This window comes from Carassius auratus, unplaced genomic scaffold (assembly GCF_003368295.1).
Source record: "Carassius auratus strain Wakin unplaced genomic scaffold, ASM336829v1 scaf_tig00216558, whole genome shotgun sequence".
Taxonomy (NCBI): domain Eukaryota; kingdom Metazoa; phylum Chordata; class Actinopteri; order Cypriniformes; family Cyprinidae; genus Carassius; species Carassius auratus.
In genome coordinates this window covers 872363-896872 of record NW_020528631.1, presented here as the reverse complement: position 1 = coordinate 896872, position 24510 = coordinate 872363, and the positions used below count along the sequence as shown (strand labels likewise).

Sequence of the window (24510 nt, the reverse complement as noted above, 5' to 3'; positions counted from 1 at the left end):
TAAACGCTTCCTGAGGCTGAAATCAGGAGATATCTAGCTAATTGTGTCTCTGTGCCACCTGTGATTACCTTTCACTTATCAAGTGCCCTCTCACGACACCCTGCTTCAGCTGAGAGAGAAAAGAGAAACCTGCTGAAAGCATGAAATGAAGAAAAGCTTTACACATGGTTTTTCATCTGCTCCCACTAAACATTGTTTAGCAAATCAATAAACTCATTTGTTGTTGTGTCTAATAGGCTCTGTTTACTGATGCGGTTTTAAAATGCATCTTTCTTAATTTGTGCTGTCAATTACCTAATTAATCACACATTTTTTTTTTTAATTAATCATGATTAATCCTACCTAACATTGAAGTGTTTACCTGTACCCTTCAGTGAGTAGGAAATATACAGAAATTGATATAGATGAATCCTTAAAGCTACAAAATATAGATGAATCCTTAAAGCTACAAAAGTTATTGATTTCCTCTTTTTTTTTCTTTTGTTATTTGCTTAACAGATATCACAGCAGCTGTTTTTTATTTTATTTTTTTGGCTGCTATTACTTTAAGAGCTTCTGCTACAGCAGAACATGACGCGGATCTGACACGCTGACGCAACCCTTTACCTTTTCTGACCCACTTCAGCACTTAAAGTCTCTATAAAGAGCTGACGAGTTGAAGGTGACAGTACTGGGCTGCTCCAGGACAGTTTTGCAAACAGCATTTCAGAGACACGTTCTTAAATCGTACTCATATATAACAAATACTTTCATGCATGCACAGTTTTAAGGCAGCTTTAATCACCGTTTTGTTAACTTCATGACTTAACTGACAACATTACTATGACACTGCATAGTGATCTAAGTACAAAAATCTGTTTGATCTTCTAGCCATTCTCATGATGGCCATATTCTGATAAACATCCACACATCGTACCTTCATGCACCAAACACATAATGCTGGTGAACGAGTGCATTCGTTTTTGGATTTACTGATGGTTGTGAATGATAATGAGTCTCTAAAGGTCTATTTTATGGGGTGTGACCTCATCCTTGCTGTTAGGATGAGTGAGAGGGAGCTTTTTTCTGTTGATATACTGACTGTGAATATACAGATCATCTATCTTGACCGAACAGGCCAGCACAGCTTTACCCTGCACTCTCAAATACTGTTTGAAAGCCTGCGAGTAGTATGTTCAGGGGATATGCCTCATTATTCCTGTGTGACTCAGGCCTACAGTCTCTTATTGCTGTGTTTTCTTATCAAAAAACCTTTTGAACCAACACAGCTGACCTTCATCATAAGAAAGAGTGATGGGAGGACAAAGTTTGCCAATTTCCTGGATGCCATTATTCATACATATACGACTGCAGTCAGAGGTGCTTCTCTTTCCACAAGCTGCGTTATTGGGATATTTGATGAAATAATGACCTTCACATCATAAAACTCTTTCAGCAGCACTATTTTTTTTTCTAAAATGAGCTAAAGCTGCACCTTGTGTCAAAGCACATCATTCTCTCTCACCGGGTACCTCCATTTGAACTTTTGATCATTTTGATCACTTTTCTTCTGCTCCATGTCCTGAAATGAGCTTGTTTTTCATCCTCATGATCATAAAACTGCTCAAACTCTGACATCAAAATAAAAGAGGAAACTGATAACAAAACTTCTTTCGCACAAAAATGCAAACCCACAAAACATAAAGCTTTGTTTTTAATCTTATATAATGAACGTATTTATTTAGGGATTCTATATGAAAGTTTATGTAAGAGTCAGCGCTTTTCTCAGGCAAGGCATGTCTGTGTTCCTATGGGAACAGCAACCTTAATTTATTTGTGTTCTTTTTAAATAAAGTGTCTTTCATATTAATATCAGTCCATTTCTGTTAAAGGGGTGGTTGACTTATTTTTCTAGGCTTGACTGTGTTGATGGGGTGCAGTCTAACATGTGTTCATTCTTAGTTAAAAAACAAAACAAAAACAAAAACAACACATGTTTATTTTTCACATATTTTACCTTTATTCTTCACCGATCTGTCCCTTCTCTGACAGATGCCTTGATTATTTCCTGTTATATATACGTGATGGGCTGAGATTGATCAGCTGGCTCAGTATGTTGTGATTCGCTAAACCGCCTCAAGTCTGTCTGAACATCCTACCCCTCAAGCTCAGAATGTGCTCTGGTTGTATAGTAAAAAATGAAGTCCTCTATGTTGCTTATCAATTTGAGATACAGAGAATATTAATGAAGAGGATCACACAGAATGTGTGCAAGCATGGCTCTTAATGGTATGCTTGTTTGTTGTTCTCATACTTTTAGATATGCTGCTGTTTGTAAATGCTACTGCTCCAGCTTTTAATATACGATTTTATTCTGATTAAAGCTTTAATTTGTGTTCATGTAGCTCAACTCGTAGAGCACTGCGCAAACAAGCAAGCGCAAGGTTGGGGGTTCGATTCCCCGGGAACACATACGTAAAAATTGATAGCCTGAATGCACTGTAAGTCGCTTTGGATAAAAGCGTCTGCTAAATGCATAAATGTAAATGTAATACAGCACAGCAACCATATGCACGTCCATGTATAACACTTCTCATTGCTATGTGAAAATAAGTGTATAAATGGAACAGTTTGTTGGAGCTGATCTGACGATCTGAAAGAGAGATGGAGAGCAGGGCGACATGAGGGATAGGATTGAGAACTGCGGGTCAGTGGTAGAACATTGCGTTAGCAGTGCAAAAGGTGGTGGGTTTGATTCCCAGGGAACACACATACTGGTAAAAAAATATATGTGTGTAGCCTGAATTCACTGTTAAATATATGAATAGAGATTTACATGCACCCCTAGTTTTCTATTCCTCTTCTCTAAAGAAGCACAGCATGGCCTCTCCCCCTTTGTCTGGGTTTCGTGACGTGGGAAGAGTCTTGTTGTAGTCCCTTACGAGCCATTTTTATAGGCATTAAACTGCCAGAATTTTAAAAGACCATATCTACATTTGCCTTGAACTTTAAGCGCTGCACCTTTGCAGATATTGTTTATGTTCAAACAGCAACATTACACACTAATGTTAAAAAAGTGAAATTGCAATCAACCACCCCTTTAAATAAGGCCGTTTATAGACAGCTATTGATTACAGAGACAGTAAAACGTCACTCTCTAGTGAAGGATTCATAATCTTTGCATGCATTCATAAACTACGAGGAAGCATCAACAATATGACACAGTATTTTACAAGCTGTCTCATGAGAACAGTGATATTATACATCGACCAGACACCATGTGCGCGTTTAGGAGCTCGCTGAAAAACACACGGCAGGATACATTGTGTACTCCAAGCATATGAACAATGAATGTTCACCTGGTTCAGATATTTTCCACAGACATCCACTAGTTATGTCATGAACATGTCGAAACACATGAGAGGCATGTAACATCAGTAGCATCTTTTAAACTTGATGAGCTTGTGGAAGGCTTGTTTGAAGTCATCATTGAAGACAGTGTAGATGACTGGATTGATGAGCGAGTTGAGGTACCCCAGCCAGGTGAACACATCAAAGAGTACAGGATGAAACCAGCAGTCTTTACAGACCCCCATCACCAGCGTGAACACGAAGAATGGGAGCCAGCACACTATAAACGCACCCAGGATAATCCCAAGAGTTTTGGTGGCCTTCTTCTCGCGAGCAGCACAAATACGCTTTCTTTCCAACACGCTATCAGCAAGCTTCACTTTCACGCTGTTTGAGAAAAGAGGAGACGCTCCTCCGCCACCTCCTCCTCCTCCAGAATGAAGATGTCCCTCCTGATTAGAGGTGGAGTTCAGCGAGCAGAGCGAAGATCCCGCTGAGTTCTGAATGAGCTGAGCAGCGGTGAACCGTTTTCCGCTTGTCGCCGGTGTTTTGAAGATCCTGGAACGAGCCGCCACGTAGATCCGCCCGTAGAGAATCATCAAGAGAACAGTGGGAACATAAAATGCACCAAATGTGGAATAGAGCGTGTAGGAGATCTGGTCAGTGTTGACCATGCACTCTGTGAGCTCCTCGTGGGCCTTAGCCTGCCGCCAGAACAGAGGAGGCAAGGAGATGGAGACCGAGATCACCCACACTACACCGATCATCAGTGCCGCTCGCCGCATGGTCCGCCGCTTCGAGTATTCCAAGGCATCGGTAATGGCCCAGTATCGGTCGAGCGCGATCACGCACAGGTGCAGAATGGAAGCCGTGCAAAACGTTATGTCAGATGATAGCCAGATATCACACACGATCTGACCTAGAGTCCAAGTCTTACTGACCGTGTACACAATGCTGATGGGCATGACTAAAATGGACACCAGGAGGTCTGTTGCTGCGAGAGAGCCAATCAGGAAGTTGGCGGGGGTGTGAAGCTTGCGTGTGAGGAAAATGGTGGCGATCACGAAAGCGTTGGACAGTGCGGTGGCCAAAGTGACGATGGCTAACATGGCGGAGATGGAGATCTGAAGGCTGAGGAGTGTCGTGTCGTCCCAGGACTCCAGGGTTGTGGGACTGACTGTGGCATTGATGAGGAAGAACTCATCTGAGCTGTTCACCAGATCCATGTTGCATGGTTCACCAGTGCTTCATATCATCTTTGCATGATTCTTAATATAAAAATCAATTAATCCATGAAAATATCTTGTGGTGAAAAAGTCATTTAGTTTGGTAGTTGCAGATATTGGTGATGCTTTGCCTTTGTGAAGGTCATGGCTGATAAATGTGAGCAGTAATTCATGGCTGAAGATTTTTGTTGTTGTTGTTGTTTGTGCAGTATATTGACGAGCACAGAAAGTTAAATGACACAGAATAAACAAGGAACAGGTATTAACCTTCACACTTGACTGAGTTCTAAAAATATATCTTTAGCCCTTAAATCACTGCTCATTATTTTCTTTATGGTCACTTATTCTACCATGAGAACTGAAGATCCTTTAATTTTGGCTCTTTTGAACTGCTGGAAGACTTTTTAATTTATTCTCCTGTTGGTCTGCAAAAGCATTGCTGTTTCAGATTAATGGGAAAGAATATTCCTCCATTCTGTGTGGATCCTCTGATGGCTGTAAATGGTTTGTGGAAAGGTGATATTGCAGTTTCCCAGAAACACCACAAGATGTACAAGTTCTCGTTTTGGGTATTGTCTTTGTGAAGGCGTTAGTGCAGATGACAGAACTTAATCCAAGTGAAGATCTGGAAGAATGAAAAAGACAGAGAATGAAGAATGAGAACTTCAGATTCAGATTCAGATAAGAAAAAAAAAACTTTGCAAAAGTGTCTCTTAATGTGAATTTATTGTTGTCTTAGAATTTCATTTAAATTAAACTGACTGTATATATTTTTTAATAAAAACTGCAAAAAGGATATCTATATGTAAAATGTATAATACACAGTAATATATAAAAACATAGTAATACACATAAAACATTATACATTTAAAATTAGAAAAAGACCTAGCTATGAAAGCATTAAGAACCCTCAGAATTAGAAATATATAGAATAGAAATATAAGACAGTGTTGAACGTTGTACAATTATTTACTTGATTTAGTTATGCATTTGAATTAGTGAATTAGTTAGCTAGCAGCTGGGAACAGCTTTTATTATCTTAATCTTTTTACACACCATTTTGCTGGATTGCATGAGAAAGCCTGAAGTGCTTGAAAATATGAAAAAGTAATACTGAGATTTTTATTCTTGCACAAACCACCCCACCACGATAACACCCATTGTGCATGCACAAATCAAGATACTTGCTCGCAAATGGAATTCATTATTTTTCTGATGTCTTTATTAAAAACGTGTCCATTTCTTTACTAAATTTTGCCTCTATTAACATAATTCTTTACCCTTGGCTCTGCTTTCCAGACTCAAGCTTTGATTGATGAGTATCTAGAGTACAGTGCCTCGAGGGGAAACCTGTCACCATGGAGCTTCCAGAGCTTCTGTGTCTGACTAACAATGTGCCATGACACCTGCAAGCATTCTGGTTCTGGCCCGGTGGGAAAAAGATGCCAAACCATGGAGCTCACTTTCCTGCCGTCAGGTCACACACATCATTCACATCACCTGCCAACATCTACACTTAAACATGCAGTTCCCGGTGTGCCTGCAGAGCACACTCACGTTTCCTTTTCTTTATAGTTAGATACATGTGCGTAGGGATATACATATCTGAATATTTATAGAAAAGCCTTTTGCAAATCATATCACGTCATGCCTCCGTACATGTCAAACTAAGTGAAAAAAAATAATTGTAGTGCAAATTATATTCTATGTGATGCTTTTTAATGCCAAGCATTCATATTTGAAATGGAAATTCTGGGAAGAAAACATGTCCACTGCCCTTCATGTATAAAACATGCAATTTACGTACTTGTAATTGAAATCATAAAGGTCAAACATCCGAACAGGACCTGACACCTTTTCTGGTTGGTGGTGCTGGGGCACCTAGAAGCCAGGATTAACAAATAGAATCTCAACAACAGCACTGCAGGTTATCCCAATAAATAGCACAAAAAAATATGCATGAAGTGGCTATTCCAGGTTCAGCACAAGTTAAGCTCAAATGACACAATTTGTGGCATGACGTTGACTGCCACAGAAAATGATTTCCACTTGACTCTCACAATCTTTGAAAAAAAAATTTTTGTTTAAAATAAAATAGTTTGGGATCTTTACTAGTATTTTTTAAAATGTTACTGAAAGAAGTATCTTATGTTCACCAAGGATGCATTTATTTAATCAAAATACAGTAAAAATCAATATAATGAACGATTATTAATCTAAAATGTAAAAATCTAAAATGTTCTTTTATAATATATGATCCTTCAGAAATTATTCTAATATGCCAATTTGAAGCTTAAGAGACATGTCTTATTATTATTCATTTTAAAACGATGCTTAGTATTTTTGTGAAAATTATGAAACATTTTCCAGATTCTTTGAAAGTCCAAAAGAACAGCATTTATTTGAAATAGAAAACTTTTGTAATCAATTTAATGCATCTTTGCTGAATAAAAGTATTATATACACACACACACACACACGCACACACACACACACACACACATCATATCTGTATATATGTATGTATGTATGTATGTATTGGAATCTTATAGATCCAAGCTTTTAAATTAGTGTATACTAGTATAAAACTATATGAAATGCATCCAACAAGTGAGAACTGGGCAAAGACTTCTAAATTTGAGTTTTAGATGTAAAAGGGGATTTAAAATCTACAAATAAGGAATAGAACATAGTGCTTTTGCTGTAGCTTGTATCTCTGTAAAACAGTGTCATCATTAGCATATACTTCATGTGAGACGGCAGGACACAACAGCGGATTATCTCCACACCAGCAGATCCAATGGCCCGCACGCTAATGAGGCCAACCCGGGGGTATTACCATGCTCCAAAAGTTGGCCCAACGTTTCCTCTACTTTTGTTTGGTTCTGTGTAATTGGTGAAAGTCAAAACAACAAAATTAAAAACCAGGGTCAATATATCAGAAAGGAAGGAGACTTTGAGACTGTTATGTTAATTTAACAAATGCTCAGACAACACAAAATGTCTTTCCACCTATTATCGCCAGTACTGTCCAAATCCTCTCTCACACTCAAACGCACATAACATTTTAAAAATGTTTTTGTACTTTGTAACTGTCAACTTGTTTTTATAAATTTTCCAGTTGGATTTTTGTGCGTTTGACTTGACTGCACAAAAAAAAAAAAGAAGAAAAAAAAAGAAATAGCTTAGTGCCAAATAGAATAAAAAGGTAAACACACCTGCAGGTGCACATAGATCCATAAACAAGTCAAAATAGAATGAAGATCTGCACATACAGGCCAAAAGCTCACTTAATTTTATTATATAAAGACCACAAAAAAAAAAAAAAAAAAAAAAAAAAAAAAAAAAAAAAACAACAATGTGCGAAAGCTTAAAGTGCAGAAAAACAAAAAAAAAAAATTTTGGTTTCAGCCCACTGTTTTACAGTACTAAACTTAGCACTTTTTGCACTTTCTGTGTTCAGATGTACGTTCTTTCAAAAAAATAAATAAAATAAATAAGTAAAATTCTTGTTTTTATAATTTTTTTTTACCAAATAACCAAAGAGTTTCAATATTTTCCTACTTAAAACTTGACTCCTCTGTAGCTACATCGTTTACTAAGACTGATGGAAAATGAAAAGTTGTAATTTTCAAGGCCCATATGGCTAGGAACTATAGTCTCATACTCTCATACAGCAGGTGCAGTGATATTATGCAGTGCATGAATATAGTCCCCATCAACTCCACTATTGCTGCAACTACACAAACTAGCTGGGGACTATTTTCAGCTGCTGCATAATATCACTGCACCTGCTGTACCCGTGGTACGGCAGAAAAGTTTCTTGATTATTATGCCCGAATGAGAGTATAGTTCCTAGCCATAACGGCCTTGAAAATCGCAACTTTTCATTTTCTGTCGGTCTCAGTACACAGTGTAACTACAGAAGAGTCCATTTTAAATATCAAAACTCTTTGGTCATTTTTGAGTGGGGGGCTTACAGCCTATTTTCAAAAATAGTGGATTGTTGCTTTTTAAAAAAGCACAGAACAAATACAGTTATAGCTCTACTTAATGGAGCAAGATAATTGTTTGTTCTGCGAGTGGAAAATGGTCAGGGACTTTGCCAGTGCTGCCAGTGGTTATGAAATGAAACAGACTGCTGCCATGGTAACAGAGCAGATCTGGATGTTATTGAATGATGTCAGTCTTGTGTATTTTTTAGATGCATGTCAGTGAAGTGTTTGAGTGGCATATTCTTGTTATTCTGTCAGTAATTTGTGTAACAAATAACTCCAACCTGAACTCAAGCTCTGCTGATGGGTTACAATCTCTCACACAACGTTTTCATATCCTCACTCAAATCTGAGTCTGGTTGTCTAAGTCTTGCTTCCTAACTCCATCAGTAATAAGTTAAATCGAAGTCTTCCAAACATGTTTTTGCTGTGACAGACGGATGGACCCTTTAGTTAACGTGACATATTGCTTCTAACAACTTTTTGTTTAGAAGGTTAAGGAGTGAAAGCTCTTTTCCACCCTTTTCAATTACAGCTGCAGATAGCAAGCCAACCTGACTCAAACAACAGATCATCTATTGAAAAAGAGCAAATCCATCCACCAATCTGCTGAAAAAGGTTTAACAAAAAGTGAAAAAAAGTTGCTAATAAATACATTTATAAAACAACATTTTTAGCAACATTTTCTGATCCTTCATAACACATCTCCAATTTGAATGATTTAATAAGACCCATGACCTCTGTATCAGCTTTCATATGCGAGCAGAACTGAGGTCTTGAAATCTCCTCAAAATGCATTTACATGGGGCATGATTTAGTGGAGGCAATGTGACTCTATAATGTATACATTACAAATGTTTTCTGTTTTCTTAGCTCAGCTCAGATGTGTAGGAGGAACCCTTGTCCAGAGTTAACAAAAACCATTGTGCCTCATCCACCACTGTAGATGATTCACCAGGTACAGTAAGTACCACAATTTTACACATTTTCTATTAAGAAGCACCTTTTGGGGCATGTGATAACAGAACTACTAGGTACCGTAGGAGGTTGTGATGTACTGGAAGGAAAGTGCATTTAAAGTTGCTCTAAAGCTTTTGAATTAGGTGGTTTGGTGGTTCTGTACCTTCTGTAGAGGCACGGGTTATCTGATGGGATTTTGTAATGTACATTATTGAGTTAATACATTCAGACACTTTCTAAACTTCAAAAACAGTGTGTTCTTTTTGAAGATCACACTGTTGTGGGCACAACTGAAGCCTGAGGGCAGAGGGACTGTCATTGTCAGTTTAATGAGGTAAGTTTGGAACATACTGCAAAGGCTGCATAAAGAGTAACATCTCAGCAAAATTCCACTTCACAGGGTTCTGGACTGAACCTTCATGATTATATTAGCTATAAACTAGTCTCATGTAACCAGACCTTCAGACTGATGGATGAAGGTTTGGAATACTTGGCAGCTTTCTTTGGCCAAGCCCCATCCATGAGGCCATTTGACCAATATGTCAAACAACCAATCACAGTTCGTTTTGTTCAGCATCATGAACAAATGGGGCGTGGAAATGTCGCCACAATACCAGACTGGTGTGTAAAACTCTCGGACGTATTATAAAGATTCTATGCTACAAACTTAAAATATTTTACATATACTTTTGAGAATCCATGGTTTAACGGATCCTGATAAGTGCTCATCATCACAGTTGTAATCACGATAGCTTTCTTTTGTGAGGGGGTTTGGCGCCATGGTGTCTTTGTTTCCAGGCGGAACTTTAAAGGTGTCATATCATGCGATTTAAATTTTGCCTTTCTCTTTGGAGTGTTACAAGCTCTTGGTGAATAAAGAAGATCTGTAAAGTTGCAAAGACTAAAGTCTCAAATCCAAAGAGATATTCTTTATAAAAGTTAAGACTCGCCCACACATCCTAAAATGGCTTGTTCTAACACGCCCCCACATCTCTACATCACTATGTGTGAAGATTTGCATAACGCCAAAGAAAGAAGGCATACCTTTTATTCTCGTTGTAGTATTGTTGTTGCCGCCATTGCCATGTCGTATAGACACTGTGTGTTTCACTGTGAAAGCAAAAAAAAAAAATACATCTGAGGAAATACATAAACTTTGCACTGTGGATCGATGGATTAGCTTTCACTGTGGATGAAGTGGAGTCCAGCCCGGTGACATCACATGTGGTTGCCACAAGCCCAATGGACGCTCATTCGTAGAATATGCCGGCTGCACCGTTCTCAAGGCCGCAGTGTGTGATGCTGTTTTATTAAGAAAATGAAACTATTTTATTTGGCCTTCCAAAAGAGGACACGACTAGAAATCATGTTTATATCATGTTTATAATGGATTTTATGTTTATGTCTCGTTGCTCAAGTGGGAAAGGGCACCACATTTCTGTCATACGCTTGAGGTATTTGGCCAAGCACAATTCACTGGATAGCTGGCCAATTAGAGCACACCTCACTTTTCAGACCGATGAGCCTTGCAAAACACATTTCATTACACCAAATAATGTTATTTTTAGCAGCATCATATGACCCCTTTAAAGAACGGCCCACACACACATCTCCGGGAAATCCTGTATAATTCAACCAATCCGACGACTTCTTTGAAACTCCTGAAGTGTTTCCACTCGTGTGTGCTATATGCATCAGACATTCAGCCAATATTTTTTTTATATATTATTACAATTTAAAAGGACTCTTTTCTATTTGAATCTTTTTAATGCAATTTATTCCTGTGATGGCAAAGCTGAATTTTCAGCAGCTATAACTATAGTCTTCTGTGTGAATAGCATTTATTTTAAATATAATTAATTTCTGACTATAAAACAAAGGGTATACTTAAAAAAAAAATTCACAAATAAAATAATTACAAACAAACAGAAGGCAACACATTGAATTAAATATGAAAATTAAAATGTACACCAGTAATCTTTGTTTTATAATCTTTTTTACAACTTTGAAAAATAATTCTTACAGTGTAGTATATATATATATATATATATATATATATATATATATATATATATATATATATATATATATATATATATATATATATATATATATATATATATATAATGTTGTATTTTTGTATGTAAACGTTCCAAACATTCAAAGTTTTGTTACACAGATGTTGAAGGGTGTCTATATTAATTTAATGCAAAAGCAAATGTGTGGTCTGAATGTGGCACATTGGAAAATGGTTGTTCAAGGTGACTTTGTACTGTACCCAAGATGACTAAACACGTCAGTAGGTATTTCTGTGCTATACTTTTTCATTTCTTACAAGAAGTTATAATCAGGTCAGATCTTTACACTTCTGCAGGGACATGTGTCTTTTCTTCCTTTCTTTCACTTCTTTGTTTATTTATTAGTGTGTGTGTGTGTGTGTCTGAAAGAAACTACTTTAATAGTAGTTGCTTTTGTATGAAAGTCTTGGCCTAGGACATAGTTGTACATTTTAAATGCAAATGTCTGTGTCCAACAAGTAGGTCAAAAAATGTAATATAAATATGTCCAGTGCCCAACTGAGAGATTCTCTGACCTTTCTCCTCCCCTGTCAAGTCTGATAAGTGTCACATTTGCACCAAAAAATACAGAAAAAAAAAAAAATAATAAAAACTCGGTGCGAAGTTTGCCGGCAGGCTTCACATGTCTCTTTGATACCGTTTGACCTCCTCCATTTCTGCCTTTCAACAACATCTCCTCCCACTCTTGACATTTCTTTTTTGTCTTTGGCTCTGGACTCGATGAAGTTCTGAACAGTGATGAGTGGAAAATTGTTATTATTCAGGGTGTTGATGTGTGTAAAACCCTACCAATGTATTAATGGAGACTTGAATTAAACACCTTCCTGTAAGTTACTATTAGACTCAACTCAAGTTTTTTTATATATATAATTTACGTTGTGTCATGATTTACTTTTGATAAAACAAAGGTGTATTATTGTATGTTCGTTTGGCATTTCATTTATTGTATACACTTTAAATTCGCTGATTGAAAGAACAGCAGAAGCAGCAGCAACATTTATTTGAAACACATGTATAGTATTTGGTACTTGCTACCTTATATCTTTACTCTTTCCTTTCATTCTTTTCATGGCTTTGGAAAACTTGTCTCAGATGTTTCTCTGCATCCCTTTTTGCATAACTCTGGGTCATTGACACCAAGTTTCGTTGCTATTTCTTTCTAGGAAGTAATGCTTTCTCTGAATCTTTAAAGTCTCTCCCGTACAGGTGCGGATATATATGTGCAGCTCAGCTATTCGACACTCCAGTGTATACATGTTGCTAGTGACTAGGCCGGAGACACAAAAAATAAATTAATTCCATGTCAAAGAAGGTGGAGTTTCAGAACACACCCACCGATTGCATAACCACCACAGATAAATAGAAACTCAAAGGTGTTTAGGAGCCGAAACGAACTCCACCAAGTTCGCTTTGGTCAGCTGTTTCGAACTGCCTACAACTAGACTTTAAATATTTGTAGAAAATTGTTTGTACTATTTTGATATTGACTTAAAAAATGTAAAGGGATACATTTTTTAAATCAAAAATGTTAACTTTTCTCATAATTTACTTCATATTCATAACACTTTACACATTGTACAAATAAACAAAAATAAACAAACACACAAGCCAGGTTTTTTTTTTATCTTAATTTTTTTCTCAAAGGTTAAATAAAAAGAATTATTCTTTATTATATAAAATGATTTATTTATTTTCTGGGCCACACAAATTGTTAACAAATAGTATTTCTGATTTAAAAATGCTAACTGAAAATATTGTGAAGGTAAGTGCACAGACACAGTCGTTGCTTAAAATAAAATAATATATTTTAAAATCAATAATATAATTTAAACCATTTAAAATATGATACCTGAAAATATTGGCAGGGCAAGTGCAAATGTGCAGAAAGCATTATTGTTGATCCCTATAAGGTAATGAATATGGGGAAAACACAAATCAAAAACAGAGAGCAGCAATCAAGTAGCGGTCTGGTATTGTAATTGACACAAGCACAGAGACTACACTGTCAAACAGCTCAGTGCATATCTGCATTTGTGTAAGGAGCCAGTCAAATTGATTTTTCAGTTCTAGTTGTCTTCACTGAAGGATTACGATTCAACAAGCTCCAAGGACCAGTTCAATATTGGTGATCTTAATTCGTAGAGCTCTATGCAGTAATATTGATTTTCCAATGTCCAGGGTAAACTTCCATTCAGAAGTAAGGTATATGGTCACACAATTATATTCAAATAGAGTTTTAGAGAAGAGCCAATAAATACATGATGTAATATAATGAGTTATCTGATTAGTTTCTCTTCTCTTTTACATAGAGCAGAGGTTTTATGTCTGATAATGCAGGTCATGAACCCTAGTTAGCTCCAGAGGACTGGCGCTATAATTACTGCACCATGAGTCACATTGAATTGAAAAGCATCTGGTAGATAACAACCGATTGAACTGATATAGAACTCTTTCCTAAGAAAACAACGCTTCGACTATTACTGCAGTGTCATCACGTCCCTGTGGTCTTTCCGATCAAATAAGTGCTCAGCCCTGCAAACATCTTTTCTTTCCCCTTCGACCTTTTCACTCTTGGTGTGAATGTCCTGTAGATGCAATTCATCAGAGCTTTATGAACCCTGCCATTAACGGAGGACAAGAATGATAAGTGTGAAGGTGTTTTGTTGAGGCTGTTTGCTTTTCTGAATTAAATATTGAAGGCCAGGTGAAGTGTGTGGCTTGAGTTTGAAACCTGGGATTCAGTCCAAGCACCACAGACTCCGGGCAACGTGCGCTGCATTTGAATTATAGATTCAAGAGCTTTATGATCACAGGTCAAATATCGTCAGAGTGACATGCAGAGTCTATGAATATCAATAAACAGAAGAGTTTAAACATACTTGCTCATTTGTGCCGATCAATTAATCTGGGAACAATCAATATCAATGTCAACTGATTTAGCTCTGTAACTTCACTCATTGAGTCGCTGCAATTGAACGGTTGTCCTATGAGTGATAGGAGCTTGCAGAACAACCTTGCAATTACCTACAGGAAAAGCAAATCAGATTTTACAAACGGAATGATCATGCGCAGTACAGAGTCTGTTCATCAAAAATATGCAAATAATGAAAGACATTTTCTTTTATAGTTAGAATGAATGTGTCAGATACAATTAATGCACTCTGCTTTGATCTGTTCATGGAAACGACCTCAAAGCTGGAAACTTGCTGTGCTGAACAGAAGATGCTTGTCAACTATCTTTCTCTACGACTCCAAAGAATCCAACAAGGAATGAAGATCGACAAACATAAGGGAAAAAAAGCGAAATTGGAAAGATTTTAGTGCTGCAATGTTTTAAAATGTAGTTTGGCATCTAAGTTAATCCAGCTAAGCCTGCAAAAGAGCCCAAGCCTCACAACGTTCGTGTGATTTTCATCTGTTGCCTTCTTAAACCTTCACTAATCATGTAAATCTCTGACTGATTTACACCGCAGAACTCAGAATCCCAGGCTAAACAATTAGCACTCTTAATATAGCTCTAGCAGATAAGCCTTCAATGTTTCAATCATAAAATGACTTTGGTTGTTTGAGAGTAGCTTTGTAGAGAAGAAGTTTTGAAGTAGAGTTAAAAAACTTTAAGAAACAGTACACCTGTCATCATTTAATCACCTTCATGTTGTTCCAAAACTGCATGACTTAATTACAGGCTTTAAGTTCTTCTCAAGCTATGCAATAGATTTGTGTGAGGAATACACTGAAGTTGAGGTCAACGTTTACAATAATCAGCTGTGTCAGGTTTGATTGGTATTGTCAATAAGTAAATGACAACTTATATTTTGGTTTGTTTCTCCCACAAAGATATTGAATGGCTTTAAAAGATTTGGAATAATGCACAAGTCAAATGGATCACCTTCTTAACACAATGGATAAAATAAATAAATAAAAATAATTCAATACTTTTAAATGCTAGCACCACATAATGTCAAATTAGCTATCCAATGTGACTGGTCTATTGTTTGAAAATTGGGTATTCATATATTCAGATATTCATATATATATATATTGTGCATCCGCACTTGACAGCCCGAGACCCAAGTGCATTTTTCAACAATTTCTGTTCAAAGAAAAGAAAAGAAAGTGAGACTTGTAATGACATGAGGGTGAGTAAATGATGATGAAAAAGAAAAAAAAATCATATTGGGGTAAACAATTTCTTTAAACCTCTCTGCGCTGTTCTTCTCCCAAGCAACAAAACTCTGGGTGAATCATGAAACTGCAGACCATATGAACATAAAGTGAAGAGGTAAGAAAATTCAGAACAGAGATCATAACAAGATAAGGCTGACTGTACTTGTGAGATGAACTCATAGCATTTGTTTCCTTGAAGCATGTTTCAATGCCATGTTACAGTCTTCAAAGCACGTGTGTGGGGAAGAGTCAACATAAAAAATAAAAAAAATGGAAAACATGTTTTAGCCAAGGAGCTTTGACACACAGAGACAACTCTAAATGCATTATGAACATGCTGAGTTCCTCCTTCACATCAGGCTCCACAGTCAGAACACAAAGACTGCAGTGACATGATGAATTTTTAATAGTTCAGAAGAACAGCATTCAATTATCTCTGCTGAAAGCTCGGCCACCACTGAACCTCCTGAATCAGATAACAAGATCACCTGTCTTTTTTTTTAAATGAATTCAGCTGGACTTGACTTGAGTTTAAATTAAGCCACCTATGAAGGTCAAGACTTGTTCCAAACCTGAAGAGCTCAGATTGGTGAAGATACAGCGCTGTTGGATTTTCTCCTTAAAATGAACTCTTTCTGTATATAACAGTGAGAAAAACCGTTTAGCTGTTACTCATCCAAGATGTCCTATTATTTCTACCCTGCACAAGGGATGGGCAGAAACTTTTAAAGGTTAATGAATTTTCTTTCTTTTTTTATATCACACACACACACACACACACACACTCGCAGATACATATTCAAAGATATCCTGGTTATGCAAAGCATCTTGAAGTTACATCAGATGTTTTGAAAGAGGGCTAGAATTAAAAAAGACCTTGCGAATGTTATAGAAATGTTATATATTTATGTAAGTGAACAGTAAATTGGGACAATTCTTGATGCTCAACACTATGCAGATGTCATCATGTATGTAAGTGAACATAAGATAGTAGTTCTTAGAAAGAAATGACTGTGTTAAAAGCTCAGTGGAAGACTGAGAAAAGCCCTCAGAAGTCACCAGGCATGCTAGCCTCAGCATTGCACACATTATTCATTATTCACAGACTGTCCTTTATAAGCAACGTTGTGTACTATTGTGAATTTGAGCCCCCCACAGTGAAAAGAGTGGAATACACTCTTGTTAAGTATGAATGGCTGTTTGTGTGCATTTGTTGCCCTTTTATCTGCCATTTCACATAATTTCATACCACTCATCAAACTTACATACTCCTTGAACAGGAGGAGTGTGAGAAAAAAAATTGAAGTCAATCGTCTTATTAAAAGTCAGTGAATAACTCATACATACATGATACATACATCCAAAAATAAACTCACAATCACATACATTTACTGACAGTCAAAAGTCTGGACAGTCTGACTTCTTCTTTATTAGTAGTATTTTCCACATTTATAATAATAAAACCATCAAATCCATGGATAACAAAAATGGAAATCCAGCTTTGTACACTTGGCATTCTCTCATTAAAATGATCAGGTCCCACCTGGGCACTTGTTGGCTGCTTTTCCTTCACTCTCAGGTCCAACTCATTCAACTTTCTTTCCAACACTAATTTCTCTAGTGCTTTTTAAGAAACCCTTCACAATGCACTCAAAACTAATTTCAGCAGAACACATCAAATAAGCAGAGCTGTCAAGGCAGGCTTTTAAAAATATTTTTTTTTATGCCATATTTGCCTCATGGGTAGAAACTGACTGTTATGACTGGACAGAAATAGAACAGAGAGACAGTAAATGATGATGATCTGGAGGTAGTTATAGATGTTATGTAATCACCCACTACAGGGTAATGAACTCAAGCACTGGAAAAAAAAAACTATTATAAAATATAGCTGACACAGAGTGAACACACCACATATGAGTTCTGAAGAGCAGAAGTTGAAAAATCGAAATTAGAGTACTTAAAAGTTGTTATTTAAAAAAAACAAACAAAAAACAGCTGTAAGGAAACATATAAACTATTGATTTATATAACTAGTGAAATATAAACTATTCAGAGGTTTTGTGTAAATATGTCAAACTAAAGAGCTTCAACTGAAAAATATTATAGGGGAATATTGTATATGCCTCGCCAGAATTCAGAATTACTTCGACTAATACACAAAAGCTTTGAGTTACACTGTTGATGAATTACAAAATAATAATAATAATAATAATATTTAATTTTTCCAACATACACAAAATAAAGATGCATGAAATATAGTCGTTATTCCCTGCTCTATATGTATAGGTTATTACATATCTATTACAGTCAATATTTTAATATATGCAAATATAATTCATCATACACACATAGACAGTTTAGTCAGAGGTTTGGTAGCAAATATGGAAATCTCACATGCAAATATATATATATATATATATATATTTGCATGTAAAATGCATACATTTGCTGACTAAACATAACCTTGGTTATCAGATGTTCTCTGCGAACATCGTGCTAAGCTTTGACCTGCTGAAAGGGTGTGGCATAAATCCAAAAACACTACTGACCTTAATGTGTATCATTCACTCCTCTCTTCCTTCTCTGTTAATGTCTCCACTGCTAAAAGGACATACTACCATAACAAAATTAACAATTTGTCTAACTCTTGCATGCTCTTTAAAACATTTTCCTCGCTCCATTGTACTCCGCCTCCCCCACTGCATTAATTAATTAATTAAGTTAATAAAATTAGTGCACAATTTTCCACACCACAATCTGTCAAGCACATCTTACCAGCAAACATACACTCATTCACATCCTTCTCTTCACTGCATGACGCAGACGTCATCATACTCTTCTTTTCTAATCATCCTACTACTTGTACGCTTGATCTTATTTCATCTCATCTCCTTCAAGCCATTTCTACTGCTGTTGTACCCCTCCAATATCCCTCCACACTGGTGTTTTTCCATCAACAGCCTGGTATAACCCCACTACTAAAGAAACCCACCCTCAACCCATCTATTTTAGAGAACTACAGACCAGTTTCCCTCTTCTTTTCACTGCAAAAATACTTGAACAAACTGTGTTCAACCAAGTCTCTGCCTTTCTCACACAGAACAACCTCCTTGACAGCAACCAGTCTGGCTTCAGAAGTGGACATTCACCCGAGACTGCCTTACTCTCAATTGTTGAAGCCCTCAGACTGGCAAGAGCAGATTTCAAATCATCAATACTTATTTTGCTTGATCTGCTTTTGACATGGTTAACCACCAGATCTTCCTGTCAACCCTATTGGCAAAGGGCATCTCAAGAACCACACTCCAGTGGTTTGAGTCTTACCTATCAGATAGGTCCTTCAAAGTATCTTGGAGAGGTGAGGTGTCCAAGTCACAACATCTAACTACTGGGGTGCCTCAGGGCTCAGTTCTTGGACAAATTATCTTCTCTGTCTACAATTCATCATTAGATTCTGTCATTCAGAAACATGGCTTTTCATACCACTGCTACTCTACCTCTCATTCCATCCAGATTGATCTGACAGTAGCTGCTCGCATCTCAGCTTGTCTGACAGACATTTCTTGCTGGATGATGGACCATCACCTTCAACTCAATCTTGCCAAACAGAACTGCTTGTGATTCCAGCAAACCCATCGTTTCATCACAATTTCACCGTCAAGTTAGGCACATCAACCATAGCTCCTTCAAAAAAAGCCAGAAGCCTTGGAGTTATGATTGATGATCAGCTGACTGCTAAAATTGTCCGGTCCTGCAGATTTGCTTTATTTAATATCAAGAAGATCAGGCCCTTTCTTTCGGAACATGCTGCACAACTCCTGGTTCAAGCTTTTGTTCTGTCCAGGCTGGACGATTGCAATGGTCGCTTGGCAGGTCTTCCAGCCAGTCCTATCAAACCTTTACAATTAATCCAGAACGCAGCAGCAAGACTCATTTTTAATGAGCCAAAAATAATGCACGCCACCCCTCTGTTTATCAGTTTACACTGGCTACCAATAGCTGCTCACATAAAATTCAAGGCATTGATGTTTGCCTACAAAACCACCACTGGCTCTGCACCCTTTTTTCCTAAATTCATTACTTCAAACTTATATGCCCTCTAGAAGCTTGCATTCTGCAAGTGAATGTCACTTGATTGTGCCATCCAAAAGAAGCACAAAGTCAAATTGGCTTTAGTGTGGGACTGGTGACAGATGAATATCCCAATACCTTCTTCATGCCAAGTCAATTTCACAGGCTTACGAACATGTAATTGGAAACAAAATGACATACATTGTCACACACTGACAGCTAACAAAATGTCCTGAAGTCCTGAAGCTCTGAAGTCCATTTAGCCTATCCCGTTTTTCTTAATGCATTAATACATTAATAAACATCCACTAAGACATATCTTATAGCGAATGAAAAACTGTTTATACAAAAAAAAATTATACTAGACTTGATTAAGCTGTACTTTTATGAATCACCAAAACAAATGGTAAAATATATTATAAATATATTATTATCTTAAATTTGCAGAAATTATGCTTACTACAAAACCCCAAAAACATAATTAGGAAATGAAAAAAAAAAACTATAAACCATAATAATTATGAAATTGAACTGTGTATACAAGATCCCCATCTACCTGCCATGACTAGTTATCTACTAGACTGAAGACGTGAATTGATTTGATTCTCCAGAAATGTTGCCATGGTTACACAAATGCAACATTCCACCGCTTGTGAGCAGATACTGAAAGACACAAGGTGCATCCCAAATCACGTACTTATGCACTATTCTGCGACGTTTTGTAGTATAAATAGTGTGAGTAGTGTGTTCACACTAAAAATTGCAAAAAGAAAAATTGCACTTTAAACACCCGGATGATGCACTTAATAACCGGAAAAAAAAAACGAAGTGTGGAATGTTGGACACTTCATGCACTCAACTGTCGCAGCTTTAATTACTTATCAAATGGGCAAGGGCTATCAAACTCAGATTATGAAAGACAAAATAACCTTATATAATTCATACACTACATGGTTGAGTATATAGTGCATACGTACATAGTGTATGAGTTCATAGTGTATAGTGCGTCATTTGGGACACAGCTACACTTGTTAAAAAAATATAAATTAAAAAAAGGCCAGGCGCTCTCCTCCCTTCTCCAGTATTTCTCTGCCTTCTACATTTAATCTCAGCATAATTTATATCTTTCATTGATTTCATATAGCTATTCTTAAAGAATACCTATATGGAACATATGTGTGGAGGGGTCAGGTTGTACCCTCACTTTGAAAACCAAATGTCACTACAAGGACTGTTAAACCTAAAATCACCTTGAATATGGAGAGCAAAGGCATGCAAAGGAAAAAAAAATAGCTTAATGCATAACTAAATGATGTTTTAATATTAGTGCTGTCAAACTTAGCATGTTAATGCAGGCAATATTTTTTTTCAATTTAACGCCTTAAAAATATTTAATATGATTAACGCAGGGGTTGAGCCAGCGGTTGGTCACAGCTGCTGCTTCTGTCTCTTTTTTCTTAACAAGAATTGTTTATTTAGACACAGAACATCTTTACTATTCCATCAAACAAGAAACTTTTCATATGGGCACTCCAACTTAACCTCAGCACCATGTGCTAGTCAAACGAATGCAGAAAAGGTATAGGTGATGAGGGAGCTTCAGTAGAACAACAATGAACTGAGATGATGAGTTTTCCTGTTCTGTTAGCTATTATACTGTGATCGTAGAATGTGCTCTTCAATTGCACACACAAATGCGGCACGCACTGTATCATATTAAAGTGCAAAAGAAACTATGAGCATGCAGTGTCTGTGTTATGTTGTCAGTTAAGTCATGAAGTTACCAAAAAGGCAATTAAAGCTGCCTTTAAAACTGTGCATGCATGAAAGTATTTCTTATATATGAGTCACATTTAAGAACATGTCCTGGAGCAGCCCAGCACTGTCTCCCTCATCTAACACAACCGATTCAACTCGTCAGCTTTAAGACTTTAAGTGCTGAAGTGGGTCAGAAAAGGTAAAGGGTTGTGTCAGCGTGTCAGATCCGCGTCATGTTCGGCAGCAGCAGCTCTTAAAATAATAGCAGCCAAAAAAAAAAAAAAAAAAAATCTAATAACACAGCTGCTGTGATATCTGTTAAACAAAGAAAAAATAGAGGAAATCAATAACTTTTGTAGCTTTAAGTATTCATCTATATTTAATTTAGAATTAAGTTTTTGATAACTTTATTTATTTCTGTATATTTAATTTCCTACTTGCTGAAGGGCACAAGTAGCAAAATATGCCATTTATTATAATGGGTTTATGGGAAGATTGCTGTTCACTTCAATTAGAAGTTATAATAAATGTTAGAAGTCTAATAAAATGTTAAAATTGACAGCTCTCAATTATGCTGTGATGTTAAATGGCTATAGTCAATCGTTAAATATTTTGGAGAGAAGAAAAACGTCCTAGAGACATCAGTAATTTTGGTATCAGTGATACTCACCTTCAGACTTAAATATGTAATTAAACAAATATTTAAAAAAATTACTGTCTAATGTTATTTCTAAATTAATTTGAAGATTGAATGTGGAATTATTGCAATATAAAAGTATATTTAAAAGCTTTGATGTTAGGTTCATTAAATTAAAGAATTAAATAAATTAATTATTTTCAATTAATTTCAGAAAATATGCAACTAATTAATTATTTTTTCAATTGACTGACAACACTAATTAATAAACTATAACCATGTAACAAAGTTTGTTTGATAGACAGTTTCTATCCAAAAACATTTCTAAATTAAAGCAGAACATTTGAAAGACAAACAAACATGGTAAATCTCAAAAGAATAGAGAAGAATATATTCCTCCCACATGCAAAACCTTTGCAACAGAAAAACGATCTTAACTCAGCATTGTGAAAATGAAAAAAGTAAAAATATTCTTTTGAATGTCACCAAATTAAACTAACTTGTCTGTGTATTTCCCACCGGAGCAGGCCAACAAAGCATCATGTTTCAGAATGCCTATATGCAATAATTTCTCACATTTATACATCAGGTCTGGTCATTTGGCAGGTTTGGACAGCGGATTTGCTCAGAGAGGTCACAGCTATCTGCTGACGATTCACGCTGAGTTTTCAAAGAGCCAACACATATGCTTCCCTTTCACACCAGCTACTGTTTCTGTCCATCTCACACACTGCAGTTGTGCTGTGTGTTGGCATGAGAGTCAGACAAGGGAGGGTGACAAAGCAGGAGGAAGGAGGTAAGAGAAAGGCAAAAATGAGAGAGGAGAAAAGAGTGATTGAATGACGTTGCCGTTCTGTGAGTTACAGTGACCAGTTAGTGCTCTGCCTTTCATGTATTATCACATCACTTGTGAGAGTTTATACATCTTGATAAACTGTACAACTCAAACACACATTGATGCTGATCATACCAATGACCTTTAACATTGGTCATCCATGCCTGGGGTGATGCTAAACATTAAACAACCTTAGTCTGATGGATTGAGCATCACACTGCAAGGGTAAACAAGATGGCAAATTAATACCACACTGAACTTTCTTTATTTTAAAAATATGGTGGGGGGTGTTAGGAAAGAAAACAGGAAAGGAAATATAATCTTGACTCTGTTCTGTAAATTATGACTATCAACCATGCTAAGAACAATTTAAACTGCACGAAAATTAAATCTGCAAACACAGTTAATCCAGCAAACCACTTTTAGTTGTGTTTATCAGAAGATAATGTATCCATAAAATTTTTTATTTTGCATTATGAGTTTCTCTTTCTGATGTTTTCTACCTGCTGTTTATCATAGGTTTGCATTAATTTGTAATATAAATCATGATATGTTAGTTACCATTTTAAGATGCTACCTGTGTTTTAATACATGATACCTGTTTCTACCTGGTAACAAACTCTTAGACAATCTCACACCAAAAAAAAAAAAAACCGGGTTGTTCAGGACAGAGAGGAAACAGATATAATCTCACGTCATTCATTCAAATTCATCTTTTACTCCAAAACAGCTTTCAATGATAGTTTTTGTTAACAAAACGAACGCAATATAAATTAACGTTTTAACTGACCTATTAACACACATACATGTTGAGATTTTAACGTTCAGAAATAATCCCTAATCCCTATAGAGTCACTGCATTTTGAACAAACATTGTAGACTATAAAGGATTCAGACAGAGTAAGATATCTTCAGGTGTTTTAAGAACTTACCGAGCTGAAGTTGCAGGTTTTCATTACGCGGGAGACTTCAAATCAAAGTCCATTTCAAGTCGAGTAAGCAATATACACTGTCTCCTTTCGTGCTGCTGTCTTCTGCGCTCTCTCTTTCATCCTCTCTCTATATCTCTGTCTTTTTCTCTTCCGTCTCTCTCTCTCTCTCTCTCTCTCTCTCACACACACACACACACACACACCCTCCCTCTTTCTCTGTCTCTGAAGTCCTGCCGCAGCGCTCCCTTCTACGTTCTCTGAGGTCCGTCAGTAAATGTCAACAAGTTTTTTTGAATTTCTTTGAAAGCCGTTCTTTCTAACGATCTAATTAACGAATAGAATATTAAACGTTCGCGCTCTTTCCGCTGAGACGCGCACTGAGAGAACACTTGAATTAGTTTACTTAACCTGACAAAATGCTTTCATTAAAAACGTAGACTTGAAACATACAGTACAGCCCTTGAAAAATAATATAGGCTACTTGTGTAAATATATTGTTTTAAATCATTTAAACTGGA

The 24510-nt window shown here is 36.5% G+C and overlaps 1 protein-coding gene across 2 annotated transcripts; it reads right to left on the bottom strand.

Annotated features, from left to right (window-relative positions):
- Positions 1-490: 490 nt before the first annotated feature.
- On the bottom strand, positions 491-24118 carry LOC113098439 (5-hydroxytryptamine receptor 1D-like). 2 transcript variants are annotated; one of them, XM_026263515.1, is made up of 3 exons: positions 23993-24098; positions 10556-10621; positions 491-5181 (listed from the first exon to the last, which is right to left on the bottom strand). In XM_026263515.1, exon 3 carries the CDS (start codon positions 4554-4556, stop codon positions 3414-3416), a length of 1143 nt encoding a protein of 380 aa, XP_026119300.1. In that variant the 5' UTR covers positions 4557-5181; positions 10556-10621; positions 23993-24098; the 3' UTR covers positions 491-3413. The 2 variants fall into 2 exon arrangements, with proteins under 2 accessions (XP_026119300.1, XP_026119299.1); XM_026263514.1 differs by lacking the exon at positions 10556-10621 and having other exon boundaries at positions 23993-24118.
- Positions 24119-24510: the final 392 nt, after the last annotated feature.